Raw genomic sequence first — 21,416 nt, 5'->3', positions numbered from 1 at the left:
TTTTAATGTTCAATTTTACGTATTTATGTATTAATGTATTTTATGTAGGTAATGTGATTAATCCCTTGATCTCATTACAGAAGAGAATGTTTAAAATTATTTTTAAAGACAATAATCAAAGCACAATAGTGCCTTTAAACATAACAGAATGTTTCATTATTGAATCAGTTATTCACAATTACAATGATTTAAGATATAAATTTCTACAATCAAACAGCAAAACGAGAAATAAAAGCATAATGATTCCAAGAATCAATAAGACTTTATCTACAAGAAATAATGAGTACATGCTGTAAAATATTTCAACCAACTGCTTACTGAGCTGAAAAATATCAACTCGTCAGTAAAAAGTATTAAAACCAAAGCGATAAAGCAGATAAGGTCTAAGAACATAATTAATTTATAATTCGAGTGTTATGAATATGAAAATTTTAAAATTGTTACATTTGTAATTAATTATATACACATATTTAAATGAATTGTGGGTGATAAAGGGGAAAAGGTGAATTTAATAATAAGATTACTTTTGATTGTTATTTAGCTATAAGATACCAGAACTATGTACAGGTAACTCAGATTACCTCTATAGGCTGAGAGTTTGTTTCGTATATCTTTGTATACTTAAACTTAACTCGATGTATTTGCTGGTTAAATAAATAAATATATGTATTTCTTCTCTAAAAATTTAATAAAATAAAAAATAAATGTTGATGTCTGGGTATTTGATATTTAATGATGAAGGTGATTAAATATATTAAAAAGGTAAAGCAAAATAAGTACCAATCAGAACCTCACAATATAGCACAATTTTAATGAATTAATATTTCAGTCCAAGAATTCTTTCACTTTGTAGAATGGACTATCAATTAGCCAGCAATGGAATCTACCTTTAAAACCTTTTTTTTCTTTTTTTTTTTTTTGAAATAAGTTGGTTTTATCATTATATAATTTATAAGACAGTTTGACTCTAAGAATGAACCAACTATGTTTATCAATCTCAAGTCTACAATGAGTATCTAAATATTGACAAAATCTAGTATTATCTATGAAAAGTGCCTGTTTGATGGTGTCCAGGTTAATTATGGCAAATGTAATAGTTTGTATTATCATTTTTAACTTTTTTAACAGAAGACTGCTGCAGTACTTATCTTGTGTTGTGCCAAACATTGTTCTTAGTGTTCTTTTTTGGCAAATAAAATGTCATGAACATGTACTGAACTAACTGTACCTCAGTACTATAGACTAAATGAAATTCTTAAAATAATGATGAGACTGTTTTTTATTATGGAAAACCACAATTATAATGATGAATAAATATTTTTATTTTTTACAAGAATACTCCTCAGAATGGCATTACTACAAAAATTACTATAATACAATTGTTAATAAATCAAGAACTAAATAAATAAGATTTGTTTTTCATTTAACCACACAAAAATTATTATCTTTTTTTTAAGTAGTTATACTACTATGGTCATCTCAACACCAATTAAAAAAAAAATCCAACAGTATGAAATTATTACACTATACCCAGCATTCTTTAACTTCTGTGGATAAGAGAATTAGTTTAATAATAACGGGTGTTTCAAAAAGAATGCAACCCTAAGATTAAGAAGGTAGAAATCATACATAGGTAAATTTCACTTCTCCCTGCATGTCACCTGGCAACACTGTACTCAAGGTTAGCAGCTTGTAACAGCTGAAATGCCCTTCTTATGTACTAGTGCTATATCTAGTATATATTCATCTCGATTGTATTAACTATGTCGTTTTGCAAGGATGAATGTGTGTTTATTATTGAGACTGGAATAAAATTTTCCAATTCTTCAGTTCCTAATAAGTTGACAATATCGCACTTGATTAATAAATTTCATGATAGAGAGAAAGTGCATGATCAGAAAAGTACAGGTTGACCATGAGTTTAAACAGTAGAAGTTCTGGAGGATGGGAAAGAATGTTTGATACACTCACCCAGAAAATCACACTCAGGCTGGCTCAGAAAATCTTCATAGGCTGGGCTTTCACTATCTACAGTTTTCAGGGCTACTTAAAAATTATGATCGCATGCATACTGCATCAGTGTTGTTCAAGAACTGAAAGAATTAGATCATGGTAAACGTTTACAGTATTGTTGGTTTTGTTCTCTTGTTGATGACAACGGTATTGAAATTTTTGATCATGTTTATTTAAGTGGCAAGACATGGTTTCACCTGGATGACTACATTAACAGCCAAAACTGCTGAATATGGAGCGCTGAAAATCCTCATGTGTTTCATAAGCGACCATTACAAGCACACAAAATTGGTGTTTGGCGTGCAATATCCTGACATAGTGTAATAGGATGTTTATTTTTTGACAAATCTGTAGTTGGTGTGGTTTATCACAGCTTAATCGAACAGTTTATTACCATGTTAGATTTAAATACTGCTAATGAAACACTGGATACATTACAGGAATTTTTTGGCCTTTGTTTGATATCAAAAGGGTTGTGGCCTGCAAGATCCCCACATCTTACACCCGCAGACTTTTTCCTCTGGGGGTATTTAAAAAGTGTATATTTTAAAAGCAATCCTCATAAACTTACTAATTGAAGGCTAACATTGAAAGTATGATTTCAAACTTTACTGTGATACTGAGCAAACATCACGAAAAGTGACAGCAATATACTGAAACGTGTAAAAACCTGAATTGGGATCACAGGAAATCATTTTGGACCTACAGTAAACTTATTAAAGGTAATTTGAATATTATTGTATAAATATTTCATTAACATTAATATTTTTGTAATAAATTCACATCTTCAAAGAAAGGGGTTGCGTCCTTTTTGAAACATCCGTTAGATCAGCCACTGCCATTTTATCCTTACTTCATATCCTTCATTTTCTAGGATGCTACATTATGAGATAATCTGGAATATCTCAGATATGAAGGGGAACCATCACATATCTAAAGAGATCTAGTTTCAACTTTTACTCAGTATCCACAAATGATTAAAATTTCTAAATTATTAATAAAGTATATAATCAAGATACATGCAATCAAGATAAGAAATAAAAATTAAATGAGTCTCTTCTAGTTATTTTAATCACTGTAAGTTTAAATATTTAACTATATTGTGATAAATTTTTAAATTAAAATTTTTGGTGTTATAATTTTATACTGTCAAGAGAGTTATACAATCCATATAAACTACAAAATACATTTTATACATACATGAATGTTATGTGTATATATATATATATATATATATATAACATTATCTTTTACTATTCTATCAAGAACTAATTTCAGAAAATAAAATAAACATTTATCATTGAATAATAACAACATTAAGAAATTTAAACAGACATATTTACAAAGCACTAGTGATTTTATATGCTTAATATATAATATATATTTTTGAACTAATTATTAATAATAATAATAATAATTAATGATAAATCTACAAGTACTTAGTTTATATTTAAAAACTTACATTATTCATATTAATGTAGGCATGTGCGTTGATTATCTCCACTACCTGTTCTACTAAGAGGTTTATGTATTGGAGAAGATGTACTTGTGCTTTCATCACGAACTCGTTTATTCAAAAAATCTTTTATGCGCTGAACTATCAGATCAATGGCCACTGTAAAATAACAAAAACATATTAAGTCAAACTCTTAATCACAATTCAGAAAAAAATATAGAATTTTTTTTATATTGAATATCATCACAATTTTTTATATTTTTATAAAATATATTTATTTTATATTTTATATTTTTTTTATATTGTAACACCTTACAATTTTCTCTAACTCACAGAAGCAGAATTCTAAATATTTAAATTTGTTTTTTTAATATTTTCTGATTTACACTGTATTTAATATTATGAAATTCTAGTAAAATTTTTGTTTTTATTTCCTGTCATTCAGTAGATTTTCTATTTTATTTTGAAGGTGATCAATGAAACATATTATTACCTGTGAGACACAAGCAGTAAAATGCTGCATTTTTCAGAGTAATATTTGAATGCAAGCACTACAATACTGCATGTTAACAATACAGTAATTAGTAACAATAGTAATACAGGGAACTAACATTAACAAGCAAATTTTGTAAGTTAGGATGAAAATGCAATTCTCAGGAAATAAACTACATGGAACGTAGTTGTAAAAATTAAACATTAAAAGTGTATAAACTATACATACAAGTTCCCAAATGAGATAGTGTAAACAGCATCCTGGGTAATTAAAAGTAACAGAAAATAAATGACAACTCTGCTTAAAGTCTGACTTCAAAAATTTTAAATCTTCAGCAGATTTCTACATCTTATTAATTATAATTTTATCAAAATTTCATCTTATTAATTTGAAGACAAAACTAAGTTCATTATTTTTACAATGATATTTGTCCACATTAGACAATAATTATTCATTCAATGAATAACAGTAACACTGTAGTATAATGAATATAGTACTGGCAGAGTTTCACTTTAAATCTTCTTAACATCAAAGGATACAAAAGTAATTAACATCTTGAAAGTTCAGTTTAAATAAATCATGATTGGAAGCTGTAACTAAGTGTATGATTATCAGTATGCAAGTGAATGAACTTAATCGAATGTTTTGTATATTACAATAACACAAATACTGAATCATACACATTCCAAATATTCAATATAATACAAGGCATATTCATAAAGTAAGGACTGTTTGGTCATTAAAATAACTGACGAGGTTTTTACTTACAGTTTTAATTTACTACATATCTACTTTAATTTTCTACATAATTTCCATTCAGTTCTTTTCGTAATGCTGCACCAATTGACAATGGCAGTCTGAATTCCTCGTTGTATTCAAACCGCTGTCCACCAAGCCACTTTTTCAAATGCAAGAAGAGAAAGTAGTTGCTAGGTGCAAGGTTGGGACTATATGGAGGGTGGTCAAAAAGTTCCCAACAAAAATCTTGAATCTTCTTCTTGGTTAAGGCAGCGGTGTTAGGACATGCGTTGTCATGAAGGAGTATTATGCCGGACAACGGTTTCCCATGTCATCGATTTTGGACCACACATCTCAATTTGGTTAGCGTTTTGCAGTACACATTAGCTGTAATTGTTGATCCATGTTCCATGAAATCAATCAAAATGATGACCTTTTCATCCCAAAACATGGTAGCCAACATTTTTCAACTTGAATATGGAGACGGCTTAAACTTTTTCAGTTTTGGGAAACTTGAATAGTGCCACTGCATTGACTGATGTTTTGATTCTGTATTGGTAAAGGATATCCACGTTTCATCGCCTGTAACAATGTAGGAAAACCACCTACATTGATAGTGGTCTCCACCTTGTTGATAGTGGTCCAAAAATGCTTGCCCACTGTACATTCTTTGCTCTTTGTGTTGGTCGGCGAGTATTTTCGGTATCCACCTTGCACACAATCGGTGATATACGAGCTTTTCTGTGACAATTGTGTAGATAGAGGTGCATCCAACATACGGAAATTCATCAGCCAGGGCACTAATCATCAATTGCAGATCACATCACAGTTTTTGGATCATTTGTTCAACGATTTTGTCCGTCTTGAATACTGGGCCTGCCACTCTTCGACACGCACATTTGTGTGGCCATTTTTACTTGACTCCATTGTCTAACCTTTCCTTCACTCATTAATGTAGGTTCATACATTAGGCACAACTCCTGACAAATTTCAGCAGCTGAAGATCCTTTTGCAGACAAAAATCAAATCACAGTGCGCAATTCACAACTGGACGGAGAAACGATTGTTGCGGACATTGCGATCTGCATTCCCCAGCAGGCAAATTACTATGAAATCAAAACACCAAATGCAGTGGCTTTGTAAATGGTCGATAGATGGCCCTGCATGTGTGAAACTGTATTCAGACCCACTAATATTTAATTATCAGCCGACGGCCCTTACTTTATGAATATGCCTCGTATATAAATTACAAAAAGATTCCTTATTTCTCTGAAAGGTAAATTACTTTAAAGGAGCATTCAAAAATTACTCAAAGTAACTTCCAAACCTAGACTGCATTATTCATAGTCTTAATAAATGTATAAAATAATTCATTTTTAAAATCATTTTAATAATTAGATTTTAGCAACTGTAAAAAAAATCTGATATGGACACCACATACTTCCTTGTACGCATTACATATACAAATTTTTTAAATATGAAAAGTACATAAATTTTTATTTCATTAATAACTTAAGGTATTTTTTGTTATGTTTTTTTTTTTTATTGTTATTGAATTATTATTTATTGTAAAACTTTTTTTACAATCAGAGGTTAATAATTAATAAATCAATATATTTAAATTAAAAAAATTGTTAAAAAAATGAGATGAAGTCTGATTTGAACCGTTGTGCCATCCCTTTGTAAGATCCAAATATTTCATTAATTAAACTTTTATTTGGTTATAACTCTGTAACCAATGAAAATAAATACCACTTATGATACATCGTTGAAAAGCTCTCAATGAGGGCTTATTACTGTAGTTAAGAAAAAGTCCAAATTCAAATGTTTTGGATTTTGGACACTTTTGGTCAAGTCGATTGTAATCAAAAGGGGAGGTGCACAATTAGATGTTACAGCAGTCCTAAATCCTAAATTTCAACAAGGGTTAAATCCAAAACAGCTACCATTTTTGAGTTATGCGAGATAGATATGTACATACAGACGTCACACCGAAACTGGTCAAAGTAAAAATATTTCTGTTGAAATCTGAAATTTTTCGCGATTACACTTCCTTGTATGAAGTACAAGGAAGTAAAAATCATTTACAAGAAATTAAACATAAAAAATTTGTGTCTTGAACTGAAATAACAAAATAAATACAGAGGAATGATGTAAAGAATAGACTACCATCTATTTTTCTAAGAAAGTGCTTTGAATATATAAAAGACAAATAGTGATGTACTTCATTATGTGACAATAATCAGATACCAATGATGACAAAAATGAAAAATACTTTCAAGGTCACTAGAAAAAATCTTCTACAAGAAAAAAAATCAACAAAATCAGTTTATCTAGTGAAGAGATTTGAAGACAAAATAAAATATGTAGGTTGAACTGAGAACTACCTCCTTTTTATAAAGTTAGTTAAAAATTAATTTCTTTAAATTAAAAATAACAGATGTCAACAAAAAACCAGTCTCACAAATAGAGGTGTTTAGTGAAACAGATCTCTGAACACCTACGAGTTATTTTAGTAGAAAAAAGGAAACCTGATGCCAACATAAATAATAATATTAGACCAAGCAACCAACGGCCACAATAAAGATTGTACTAAAAAGCAGAAGCTATTTAAAAAAAACAAGTAAGCAGTATGCAACTACAATTTCATAGGAACACTTAAAACATATCGTTTTAAGTATTGGAATGCAAAGAAAAAATGTAATAGTACAATCCAAACATTGTGGAAATATTATGAGTAAAAAACAAAGCCAAAAGGATAAAATCTGAAACAAGGCTTTGATATAAGTCAATATGAAACAATTTGAAAACAATACAGAGATTATAAAGAAATGTAGTTTTAACTAGTCAAATCACTGTGCTACATGAAAAGATACCAGTTAAAGTGGAAAAAAGTATAAGCAAAGAGGGCCACGAAAGGATGAAGTAAAAGAAATTTTGGTTGGCTATGTGTTTTGGACAAGGGCTATGACTAATGATCAATTGAGGAGAAATTGATATTCTCAAAATAGATGAAGAGAGGATTAAATAAGTAATAGATGATGAAAGGTAGGTTCAACATTGTGACCCTGGGAAAACATACTGCCACAAATCATACCCCAACATGAAAATACTCAAAATGTAGCTTTCAGCAAAGAAGATTCTTTTAACTTTTTTTTTAGAATCAAGATGAATGTGTATACCTGATTACAGAGTTGATTATTTCTGTGAATTCTCTTTGATGAACTTAGAATCTGAATTGATTATAAAAATTACAGCGAAGTTTGAAAATCAACAACACTGACAGAATCAATCTACACTGCATGCTGTTCAAATAACAGATGCTTGTAACAAACATAAATCTGATCTCCTTTCACACCTATCACATATTCTGATTGCATTCAGTGATTTTCATTACTTCTGAACATCAAAGGGAACTCAATTCACAATTGACAAATAAAGCAAGAACAGTACATACATCAAGAACAGTACATAGTATTATATAAAATTTCATATACATAAAAAACGCTATTATTTTAAACTTTGTTGTTTCTGATTAATATTCCTGATATACATTTTTTTATAACCCATTTTTTCTCAAACCAGTCAGAATCTTAAATAACTAAGATGAAATTGAATAATCTTTATATATATATATATATAAACAAAAAATCAATGTTTGTTTGTCCCGTATGCGTTCCTATACCATTCATCCAATTGTGATGAAACTTTCATGAGCTTCACGAAACACACGCCCATGAAGGTTTCTGAATTAGTTTCAACCTGCTAAGTGGCGTGGGAGTTGAGGTATTTCAAAAAATTGTATTTATGGTCTGATTTGGCTCATATTCAGAATATATATTAGTTACATGAAAAGAAATATTTTTGCGAAAAATGGAAAGAGGGGAAGGGGTAAGAAGATTGGAAGAGGGGAAAAAGGAAAGGTTAAATTTTGTAATATTCCGTAATGTTCAGTTTTTTAAATTTTTCATCAAACTTTCATTTGTGTTCGTTTAATCTATATATTTCTCAAATCTAGCAATAGTGAAGCATTGCCATGTCGGCTAGTATCTCTATAAGAAAAGAGAGATATTCCTAATGAAATAAAAATGTATTAACAAAACTCCACCCTTGCATTCATTCATGAGCATAAAAACTAATAAATATATTAAAATTTGATCAATATATAAATGTACTATATATGTATATATTATAATTAAAAATTATAAAACAGTAAAATTAAAGGAATTCAAATAATGCAATTTACTTAAAACTTTTATTATTTAATTTATTCTTCTATTTTTTGAAATCTATACATCACTTCTAACCTTCGTATCCTAAAAAATCTTTTATTCTAAACAACAATGACAATAATAATACAAATATAATAAATGATTAAATCTAATTACATTAAATCAATGGAGATTACAGACTTAAAAAAAACTATACTCCTATAATCATTAACAAATTTAAAAAAAATAACAAAACAAAAATTTGTGCTAAACAAAAATAAAGTAAAATAAAAAAATTTACAAAAACACTGCTATTACGAAAAACAAAAAAAAACAAACTAAAATTCACCAACCAACACTTGTGCAGATTTATAAGTACAGTAACTCTTCTAGTTTTAAATTCTTTTGGTTTTTTAAGAATATAAACCTGGTAATTTTTTTACTATTTATAACAATAGAATTAAGTAAGTAAGTGTTTATACATGCATCTAGTCCAAAATAGATAAACTGTAAATTATCATTCAATTTTAAACACAGTAAAACTTTGTTTATCTGGATTTCAGGATCATACAGAAGAAACAGATTTTTCTAAAATATCTGTTAAGATACAAAGACATTAATATAAATCAATAAAATTTCTAAATATCTTTAGAATGGGGTTGTATTTAATGCGATATGGTCTGACTGGCAAGGAATCCTGTACAACTGCCCATCTAAAAACAAATATACCAATATGCTTGTAGAATATGAAGGTATCATTCATTAGCTGTTCATATGAAAATGAAGCTTTTTATTAATACCACTAAGTTGAACAGTTAAAGGAATATAAAAATATAAAATGCAATCAATAATTACAAATGAAAAAATCAATAACAACAATATGGAATACTACAGAAACAGTGCTGCTTTTTTTTTATCTCTAACTTAAAAGATTTCATTTCTTGCACTTTATATTAAATTTTTTTACTGTTAAAATAAAAGAAATGAATAATATTAACTAATTGTGCTCTTTCCCCTTTTTATATAAACTTAGGTCAGAAACTGTATATATAAAATGCAAGCACTGCCTGCAAATTGTGCGCACAAAGCTTATTAAAATAGCAGTCAATAAACATTTTTTTACATTCTGACCAAAAGAAAATATAAGATTATGCTTGATGCATATATTTTTTCAATACTACTCTACTCTACTTGCTTCACTCATGTCATTGTTAGTTTCAAAATGTGACATATATTAAATGGCAACAAAAACAACTATAATCACTTGTACTCTTTGGTAATGATGCAAGTCAATAAATTAAAATATTGTAGTAATACCAACAATAGTTGATTTAACTGCACAAAAATGTGTTTAGCATATTCTTAATGGCCAGAAACAAACTTCAAAAAATTATTTATAATCGAATTAACGAGATTAAATCTTTTTAAATCCAATATCCTGATCAGATTTTAAGAAAAAACAAACAAAATACAGAAAATGAATTAAAATTAGTATTTTAACAGATTAGTCATTTTATAAATTTCCTTAAAACAACATAAAATTGTATTTTAAATAGATGAAAGATATAACAGTATGCTGAACTGCAATATCTTTTTCTGTTTGATTACATTCTATGCTGAATGACATTTACTTGGAAATTCATTAATTTTTTTGTTTTGCTTAGCATTAATTACCCAGTCTGACAGCATATTTAATTTTTAATATTTTATCCATTAAAATGAATCATGTAAAACAAGATCTGTCTTTCTTATTATGGAATGGGAATTAAAAAGCTTATGTGAAGAGGTAAAACATGTATGCAATAATTTAAGATATTAATAAAAACATGGTAGCATGAAATTATTTCATGCCAGTATTAAACTTTCATTAAAAATTAAAATAAAAAATTAGACATTCTACATTATTATTTTTAAAAATAAATAAAAGTGTTCCAAAAAATGTATACAATGTAAACTCTCTGATTTTTCTTTCAGTTAATTATACACTTTTCAGAGTGTAATTAACTGGAAATAAATAGTGGACCAAGATTAACTTTTTTAAAAAGAGAATTTATTTTAAAATGCCACTGGAAGTATGAATATGTGGCAGAAGTACAAAGACAATATCGCAGGGAGTTTCAAGAAGATCCACCTATGCGACTTACAACTAATTGTTTTGATAAGCGGAATATGCCTGTAAAGTTTGTAGATTCCTTGTGAAACATCATGTATACACAAATCTTCACAATGCACATTTTATAATGCATTTTTTAATTAATGGTTGACTGTATGATTTTCATTTGATTGAATAAGAGGGTTCCACTATATATATAGTGTAACCCACATACGTATACCCATACCCATATATATATATATATATATATAATTTTATATATATATATATGTATTAATAAATGAATTTAAAGAAAAATTTATTTAGAGTACTGGGTAAAGCGCAGAAAACGTCTTAATCCTAACAGAATGATGAGTCTGCAAGATTTGGAATATTTCAATAAGTAGGATATTGGAAATTAAAAGGTGTGAATTAATGATGTCAATGAGTTAAATAACATGCAATAACTAGTTACAATAAATCACCAAAGTTAACAACCTCAAGTGCTTTTTTACCGAATGATGACAGCATTCATAGCTAATGACTGCAGCAAACATCGTCACTTTTATTTAAAACAATAAACTCACACATTTATTCATTTGAAAAAAAGATTATTCAAACAGCATGACTTCATAAATTTCTTTATGAAATTTGACAAGAACAACTGCAGGTCAGTGACTGGGAAAACAGATTAAACTTAAAAGAAAAAGAGAGAATGAATTCAGAAGCATGGAATACTAAAAAACAAATGGCTCTTATTGGGGAGTTCAGAAGAATAAGGATAGATCTTTTTGTGCTACAGAAATAAAGAAGGCAAGAAAGCAGAAAAATTGCACAGTGATCATTACAAGGTTATACTGTGAAACCAAACAAAAAAAGAAAGAGACCAAGGGTATATGGGAGAAAAATGAGGATGGTATAAGAGAATTATTGACAAGAGAAAAATGTGAAATTTAGTCAAGGAAGAGTAGAGATAAATCAAAAATTGATAAACTATGCAGTAGAAAGGTTGAATAAAGTATAACTATAATTCAAGTACAAAAAAAAGCATAGTTACAGAAAAAGAATATACTACTAGATTACTGTTTATCTGGATTACTTTTAGTTCTATTTAAACCAAATAAACTTAAGTTTTACTGAACATAATATATAAAAAAAGATTCAACCAAGAGTTTGTTTTATATAAAAAAGGAATAAAAATGAATTTAAATGGACTAGATGAATGCTTTCAAATAAATCAAACTAACAACTAAAATTTAAAAATTGTAATTAATATCACATAAAAATAATTTAGTTCCAAGTGATGTAGCTCTAACAAGAGAAAAAATAAAATTAACAGTATAATGATATAAAATTAAAAAATGAAATGAAAAACAACAGGTTAAAAAGTACATAAACAAGGTGACATGTGATTTGTGATAGAACAATTCTTATAAAATATTCTAAAAACAGGAATAAAAATATATAAAAGTGAGAAAGTGAATACAAATTTATATATATTATTAATGCTTATAAAAATTTCAGTTTAAATTTGTTATAAAAAAAAATATATATATATTCAAAACTATGAATACTATTAACTAATAATAATAATAATAATAAATGGAATAAGTTGTAAATATGCTTATTGTATAATATAAAATTGACACTGGGCAAAAATTATCAATATAAAAGTCAGTCACGTAAATAATAGTACGGAACAGCCAGAACAGTACGGTAGCACTGATAATTCAATGCCAGTTTTGTGCCATGCGTAACTATAATTTGTGTAATAAACAGTTTCACAAGTTCTAACATTACAGTAGTTAGTAATAGAATATGGCACCATGATGATAAATGTGAAATATTATCAAATCAGTGCTACCATAACATTCTGGTCGTACAATAGTTAGCAATAACAAATTTTTTTTGGCAATAATAATAATAGTGATAATATATAGGTTACAATGTAATTCTGATTAAGAAAAAATAAAAACGTTTAAATATCTCCAATAACTCTTTTAAGTGTTTACATGTTTATTTAGAAGAATTAACAATTTTGACAAATTGAATTAGAAAAAAAAAATTATTTATATCTTCTAATCAAAGTTGTTAAAAGATTTATAATTAGCATTAAAAAATATGTCTTGTTTTGGTCAATTATGATTTTGTGTAAACAGAGCAACTTTTTTTTAAAACTGATCTTTTGTATATAACACCATATATTTATTTGAACAAAGATAAACATCATTGGGATATCATTACACATGAAACATGTTTGAAAAACTCATGAATATTCTAGTTAACAGTGAATAAGAAATATTTTTCAAATAAACAAAGTATTATAAGTTAAAAAGGATTAGAAAATACTATACTCACACATAAATTGAATCAACTTGTTTATTGAATTAATTGGATTTTATGAAGGTATATAGAAATGCAATATAACTTTCACATTAAGTTATAAAAATTTATATATATATATATATATTTATATATAAAAATATACAATTTGTATATATATACAAATATATATATATATATAAATCAATTGTGAATTATCTCTTTTAATGGTATATAAGAGGCACATTTATTTTTATACATATTAATCAGAAAATCAGACTTTCTAAATGCATATAACTTAAGATTATTCATTAAAAATACAATTGATCATATTTAACAAGAAAAATTCTTTATAATTAAGTATATCAGTCTGAAATCAAATAATCAATTTTATTTTTATTAGTTAACTTTATAAATATTAAGGTATAGATTTTAGGAAAAGTAAGTCTTAACCTGATTTTGCCTAATAGGTACCATAGCCCATTATTTAAGATTATTTTTCACAAACTTTAAATATTTAACAAGAATTCTTAAACAATCCCATGGATAGAGTTGCCTCCTAACCAAACCACAATAGTGTTTCATCCACCAGAGTGACACTGTAGATTAACTCAAGATGGGAGGACATAATTTTCCTCGGTTTCATCCAATGTAGATAGCATGTAGGAGTAGAAAAGGGGAAGGGTAAAGAGCAGGATCATCAATCAATCCATACACGGATTATGTTTAAAAGTAATACTTAAAAAAAAAAAGAATTTAATTTGAGAAAATGGATCATAATCCTAGTGTTAAGACTGGAATTCCGGAGAGAAAACATTTAAAGATCTATTAAGAGATGCTACTTTTAACATTTATCCATTTAACACTAGATTATTCTGCCTTAATATAATTCACGATGACTGTAATTTTTATCAAAAACACAATGATTAACTCATTTTCAGAAAATAATAATGAGCAAGTTTAAAAAAAATTATCAGTGATAAAAACCAACAAAATGGAAATACAATAAGAAAATGCATGACATTTTGTGTACAAATAAGAATATTTTATGGTTTTTCCTATGTGGCAGCAAGAAATGGAATTAAATAAAAAATTTGGCATTTCAAACCCCCAGAAGATAATTTAAAATAAAAAATTAAGAAATAACTTTTTACATTTTTCAATAAAAAAATGCAAGTGTAAATTACTATATTAAATATGTTAAATGCAAGTTAAAAGCAGTACAAGTGGAATAGAGCTTTAAAATTTTGACACTTCTGCAATCTGATGAGGTGAATTGGAAAAAATAACAATTAAAATAATAAAATGGTAAACTGAATTTTTCAATATTAGGGACAAAATGTATACTTTTTATATAAATAAACAAAATGTACATTTTACCATAAAAAATGTCTTTCATTACATGTTGGTAAACATATTTAGTGGAATATCTAGGTAAATAGTTTTTAGGGCAGACTGCTTAATAATTCAACACTAGAACAATAATGACACTAAGTTATTATTTTATAAAAATCATGCCAATGTAAATTGATTAAAAAAATACAGTTATAATTAATAAAAATTATACAGTGAAAAAAAAATAAATTGACTAGATGAAAAGAGATTTATCAAAGATAAAATTAAGAAAATGTAATGGTGACTGGGCCAAAACCAGGTTAAGGTATTCCTAGCTTAACTTTGTTGGTACTAGGGCACAGCTTAACGTAACTGAATACTAGTAACTTAAACATGCTGCCTCTCCAATTTTTTAATCAAAATGACCCCACTAAAACTAAAAAACATTCCAATGACTAGCTCTAGTAAAAGATTTTTCATTAAAAATAAAAGAAAGTAGAACAAAAACATGCATATGTTATATAATTCCTTTTTCCAGAATAATTTAAAACAAATAATAAAAATGTTTATATTTTATTTGGAAGTAAATAAGATAATAAACATTTATGTAGGTTTAATATATTAAACAATGTAATACCTACATCTTGAGTAGATGCAATACATAATTAACATTTTAAGTAGTAGATATAAATTGGATTTTTTCTCTAAGAATTAATCATGTATTTTTGAAATTTTAGAAATAATTAATGTAAAAAACATAATACAATCAAGAAGAGACAGGCAGAAAAAATATTAATGGGGCCTGTGTGCAAGATACTACAAAAGTAGTACTGAAATCAACTTTAAGTTATGTCTCACAATTAAATATAAAAACTTATTGCAGTTTATTTGATTGAAAAATAACTGGGAATTCTTGTAAAAAAATTACTATTTTTAGAATATGTAAAGTATTTTCATTAAAATAGTTGTAACAAATTTATAATGAGGAAAAGATTCAATTAATAATCATTCATTGGCAAGAAATAACATTGTTCTTTTCATCTGGAAGGTTTAAAGCTTGCTAATTTTTTACACACTAACATAACAAAAGTACATATATAATATGAATGAAATGATAATATACAGACATCAGTACAGCAACTTTAAGGAAAGTTGCAATGAATATGAAGAAACAAGTTGATGATGCCTTCTTCAATACTCAAGGTGGACATTTGGAACATTTATTGCGAAACATTTAAGTCGGCAAAAGTTTGTATATAGTCTGCTTAGTTTCCTGTTATTTGCTTAATAATGAAGTCATCACTACTTGAATTCTCTACTACACAAATTTGAAGCTTACATAAGTAAATATATAATGGAAATTTTATATGTATAAAAAATTAAAAGCCCAACTGGAATTAGAACACACGGCAATTTTGTGAAATGTAATAACAGCTTAGCCAGTATCAGTCTGCTAGATCAGTACAATATGTGTGTGTCATAAAGTGGTTTTGTCTGTGAATGGACTACCAGTCAATCTTAATGACATAAACCAAACTTTTTCTTAAAAGCCCTAATTATACCTGACTAGCACATCACTAATGGTAGTTTAAAATCAACTTATACAAATTTACTAACTAACCTATCACATGCTAAATATAATTACATAATAATGAAAATATCCACCAATTTCTCATAAAAATTAATATTTAAATGAATAAAAGAAAATTAATATAATGCTAAGTGACATACTTATAAATAATATATAAGTAAAATTTATTTATAAACTGTATCAAATTACACATGCAATTTTATTTGACACTTAATGCATACAAATACAAAATTTTCCACCTTTCAAGAAAATGGATGTAATAAATTATTACTGCAACATTTTGTTACAGAATGTGATGTATGAGAATAAAGCAGTTATCACTGCATGACACTTAAGTTTAATTAAAGTAGATAATTCAAAAATAAAAATAAATATTTAGATACATTAGGCAGTAAGTAAGGTGTGTTGACTTGAGATCATTTCTTTAGACAACTAAAATTATAACTAAGGTTATAAATAACAGGATTTATATTATTACATTATTTTTTTAAAAGAGACTGCTCAAAATAATTTTTAACCCCAGAAATTTAAAAAATTGTCAAATTACAAAATTTGTATTAAATCCAATTTCAAAATGGGATGAATTAATTTCTTATTTCACTGTCATGCTCTGTTCTACACAGATTTTTCATAACTGGTAAGCAATACAAAACTGATATTTTAATTTATGAAGATGATAATTTTCATGAAAAACATAAATAAAAAAATCATTACCAACATGTCCAATGGAACATGCATTTACATATGAAAAAAACTTTATAAATAATAATAATAATATTGATGATGATTATAATTATTACTACTATTAATATTGCTACATCAATTGTTTAAAATAAAATTAATCATAATCGCTTCCAATGAATTAAAAATAAAATTATACATAATAAGAAAAAAAGTTTATCAGGAATGAAATCAGCCTTAAGTAGATGTTTAATTAAGCATACAAAAAAAATTACCATTAAATCAACAAAAATTAAAGAAACATAACATTTTAGTTGTTATTTAAGATAAAACTGTCAATCATTTTCAATATTTTAATTTTTTTTATACTATACTTTTACACTTTTTTTATACTTGAAAACACACATTAACAGACTGATAATTTTATAAATAAAAAATCAAAATGCATGCTGTTTATCAAATAAATGCACAAGGCCAGGTTTTGACGATAATAAGTTAACAAACTATCTATATTAAGTGAAAAATTTGAAGAAAAAAAATCGCGATCAAGTAGTAAAGAGATTTGAGTAGTACTGCATTAACAGGAAACGATTTTGTTTTGTTAAAAACCTGTTCTGATGTGTAAAAATAATAACAGCAAGAAATTTTTCTGAGAAATCACATATTCCTAAAGGCAGTTCATTTTCATTTACAGATCAATTACAATGATATCAATACAGCTGATAACTTGCATGCTAGCCAACTGGAATAACATATTTGAGAAATGTGTATATTAATGTTAAAGTAATATAGTATTATAATGCTGTCTCACAAAATTGTTGGCAGTGTTTTTTTGCAGTGGAAGCCAATAAAAGCATCTTATGAGCATACAAATACCATTGGGATTTTGGTGTATTTTCTTAACAGTGAATTTGCAAACAATCAAGAATTCTTTTAAATTATTCCAAAGATTGATTAGCATAATAATGGAAGCCATCAAAACAAACATTAAAGAGGGTCTAGCATCTATTATGAGTCATGAGTGTATAACAGCCAGATTCCAACATATTAAAATCGACAACAGGTGTATCTTTGTGGAAACAGACAGCAGTAGATATACATTTAACACTGAAACATTGTAGGATAGTATGAAATGATAAAATATCACTGAAGTGGTGAAGCATAAAGGTAAGTTAGACACATTTGAATTCATTTTGTGAAGTTCCAATGCATGTTACACTATTTCATAGAAATCCTATATGCTATTAAAAATTGTATTTACTATCAAATCAACCAATAATGTAAACAGATGCTAGAAAACAAGTCAGATACTCATATAATCTATGGAAATAATTCTACAACATACTTTGAGGGGGGAAAAACAAATTGCCACCACTCTGCTGGTCAATGCATATTTACTCAAAATTATGTACTAGTAAACTTTATTAAAAAAAAATGAAGCAATTTTGGTAATATAAGATGCAGCAGTCGGGGAACATTTTCTCAGCCTGACCATTGGACATATATATATATAATACATTCAGATTTGTTGATAAATGATATTATCTGACCACTATTATTTTTGACGCAAATACTTCATAGTAGGATAAATGTTGATTTGATTTGCAAAAATATTGTAAAATAAATGTAGGAAGATTTCCATATTATTGAGAACCAACAAATTAAAATAAAAAAAGTGTACATATATGTATATACTTTCTTCACGTATTTATTTCATAAATTTAACACGATTTAAAATAAATTTTTTTTTTCATTTCAAGCTTCTAAAGTATTCTACAAAGTCATAGGTGAAAATGCACAGCTATCTAGACATCCTAATGGCTTTAATAGCCCCATCCAAGTAATATGACTTTTAAGTCTACTTTCATGATAATAACAAAATGTAATGTAGTCTACCCCAAATTCTCTGCAAGTTGGATGTGTTTATTAGAATCACCCACTTCAAACAATGGTGAATGAGAAGAAATATAATTTGTATAAACTGAAGTAATTTGTAAAAATAAATGCTGACAATAATAATTTTAAAAAGAATAAATCTTACTGGTTTAAATTTTTTTAACTGTTAACACAATATATACGAACTATAATTTTTACATAATATACTTGTATACAATGATTAATTTTCACAAATTAAAAAAGTTATTAAAATAAAGATTACAGCTAATATGAGGAAAATTAAATAATTAATGAGACAAATTGATGTGGAGAATAACGGTTTATTCAATGACAATGAAACTTTTAGAGGATCAAGTTGGCAACCTTGAAAACACAATTATTCAATCATAATAAATCTAAATGTAACCTCTTCTGCTGATTTCATAATGTCAGCTCAGCTTGAAACCTGTACACTGGAAGAGTAATGTTCAGTGATAAGATTTTTGATATCAGAAGGTGTGAAATTGGCAGAAATTTACTCAAGAATGTTGAAACAGTTGGTGAAAAGTGTTTAATCTGCAGTAACATATATTATGTGGATGGAACAGTTTAATTTGAGCAGAACAAGTGTGACTGATCTCCATCGCTCTGGAAGACCAGTTGAAGTTTCGACTACCATGCTACAAAATCGCATAAATGATCTTATTCATGAAGACAGGCAAGTCAAAATTTCTCAAATTGCTGTTTATGTAATATTACGTGTTGGATTCAATGACATTCATGACGTGCTGAATTATCACAAAACATGTTCGAGATGGTTTCCAATATAACTGACTCAAGCCCATAAAGATCGGATTCGCATTTGTTCCGAGCTCAAAGAACAGTTTGAAGCAAAAGGTAATAATTTTCTAGATTGTATAATAACCTGTGATGAAACATTAATACACCATCTCGAGCCCAAATCAAAACGGTAAAGTCTTGAGTGGAAACATCCAGATTCACCAATCAAAATAGTTCAAAACTTATGTGTCAGCTGGTAAAGTGATGTTGGTGATCTAGGAGTCGCAAGTCCCAATTTTCAGTGATAACTTAGAACAACTATACATATGGAATACCATATATGGCCTTCCTCTATGTAAATGGGTTAATCGCTCTGCTGTAGTAAATGATCTAATACGTATAACAATAAATGTTGTTTTTGATTACTTCGGATTTTTGAAAAAGAAAAAGAAAAAGTGAAAACATGTTCTATGACTTGAAAGCAGATTATTAGATATAACAGTATGCATTATTTCACAAACATAAACATATTAATTAATAAAGGACAAAAACATTAAACTAATACAGGTAAGATAATTTTTGTAAATAATTATAAGAGAAAATTAAATGAAGAACAGTGATCTCTTGCTTTAACTGATTATTTTCACCTATGCAGTTCTATACACATTGTAATAAGATATTCAGAAGTACATATACACAAAATACAATTCTAACAAGTACAAAAATATATGGAATAATTCAAATATAACTAAAAAAAAGTTATTTCTTAACTGATTACTTTTCAAAATATTTTTTTTTATGACAAAAGAATAAATGAGCTCTGGGGTGAATCCATTCTTGACTCTGAACTCTGCCTTAGAGTGCAACTTAAAACTATTAATCCATTTGTTACTGTTATTATTACAGAGTTTTTTTATGCAAATGTATATAAAAAATAAATTTTACAAGACTATTTTCGTTGTTATCAGTTTTTAAGTTTTTCTAAGGTACTTATTTAACTTCTAATTCAATTCAAAGCTATAAAACATTGTTTTTATTAACAATACTCTTTTTAAAAAGATCATTGAAACTTTTTATACTGTTCTGTAATATGAAGGCAAAGAACATAATCTTTGTATGAAACAAGAGATTACTGTAATTAATAAATAACTTCAAGAGATATTATTTTACATTTAAGATTCAATATGAATTATATATAATTTTTTAAATTTCATTCATAATGAAATTAATTCTTATATTTTCATCTCATTAAAGTAAAGTATTCAAAAAGCTATTTCAAAGTAACTACATTTAATAGAAAATAAATTAAAAAACAATAAGAAATAGATAAAAGACAATAACAAAATTACCAAAATGTTTAACCTTATAAAGTCTTATAAAACCTTTTTATAAGACTAAATATATTTTATAAAACAGATAAAACGCAACAAAATAAAGATAACAAAAAAAAAAGAAGATATTACTAATAAATTACAAAACACTATATTTTCCATTAAATAATTGATCACAGTTATGTTATCAGAAAAATCTGAATAGATTTTATCATTTTAATGTAAAAATTTAAATTATTGTACAATAATAATAAAGTATAATTATAATGTAACAAAAAATAACCAAAAAAAACAAATTACAAAAAAGATTGTACGAATAAAATATTAATTTTTTTTTAAAACAAGCGTTTCATTTGTCTAGAAAATACACAGTATGAATTTTAGAACTTCTGATGTCGCCTATCAGATTAACTATTAGTGGTGAGCTAACGGTAACTGAAATGAACTGCAGCCCAGAAAAAAAAACATGACTCCTTTACAGTTTAAGATAGAGTTAAG

The 21,416-nt window shown here is 27.0% G+C and overlaps 1 protein-coding gene across 1 annotated transcript in view; it reads right to left on the bottom strand.

Moving 5' to 3' along the window:
• The window catches only part of Uck (Uridine-cytidine kinase), a 109,007-nt gene that overhangs the window by 5,424 nt on the left and 82,167 nt on the right, over positions 1–21,416 (bottom strand). The window contains exon 7 of the mRNA XM_075371607.1: positions 3,476–3,628. Coding sequence (XP_075227722.1) covers positions 3,486–3,628 — 143 coding nt within the window. The 3' untranslated portion in view covers positions 3,476–3,485. The remainder of the gene's footprint in view (positions 1–3,475; positions 3,629–21,416) is intronic.

The sequence above is a fragment of the Lycorma delicatula genome, chromosome 7 (assembly GCF_047948215.1).
Source record: "Lycorma delicatula isolate Av1 chromosome 7, ASM4794821v1, whole genome shotgun sequence".
Classification (NCBI taxonomy): domain Eukaryota; kingdom Metazoa; phylum Arthropoda; class Insecta; order Hemiptera; family Fulgoridae; genus Lycorma; species Lycorma delicatula.
This window is presented reverse-complemented; position numbering and strand designations above follow the sequence as displayed.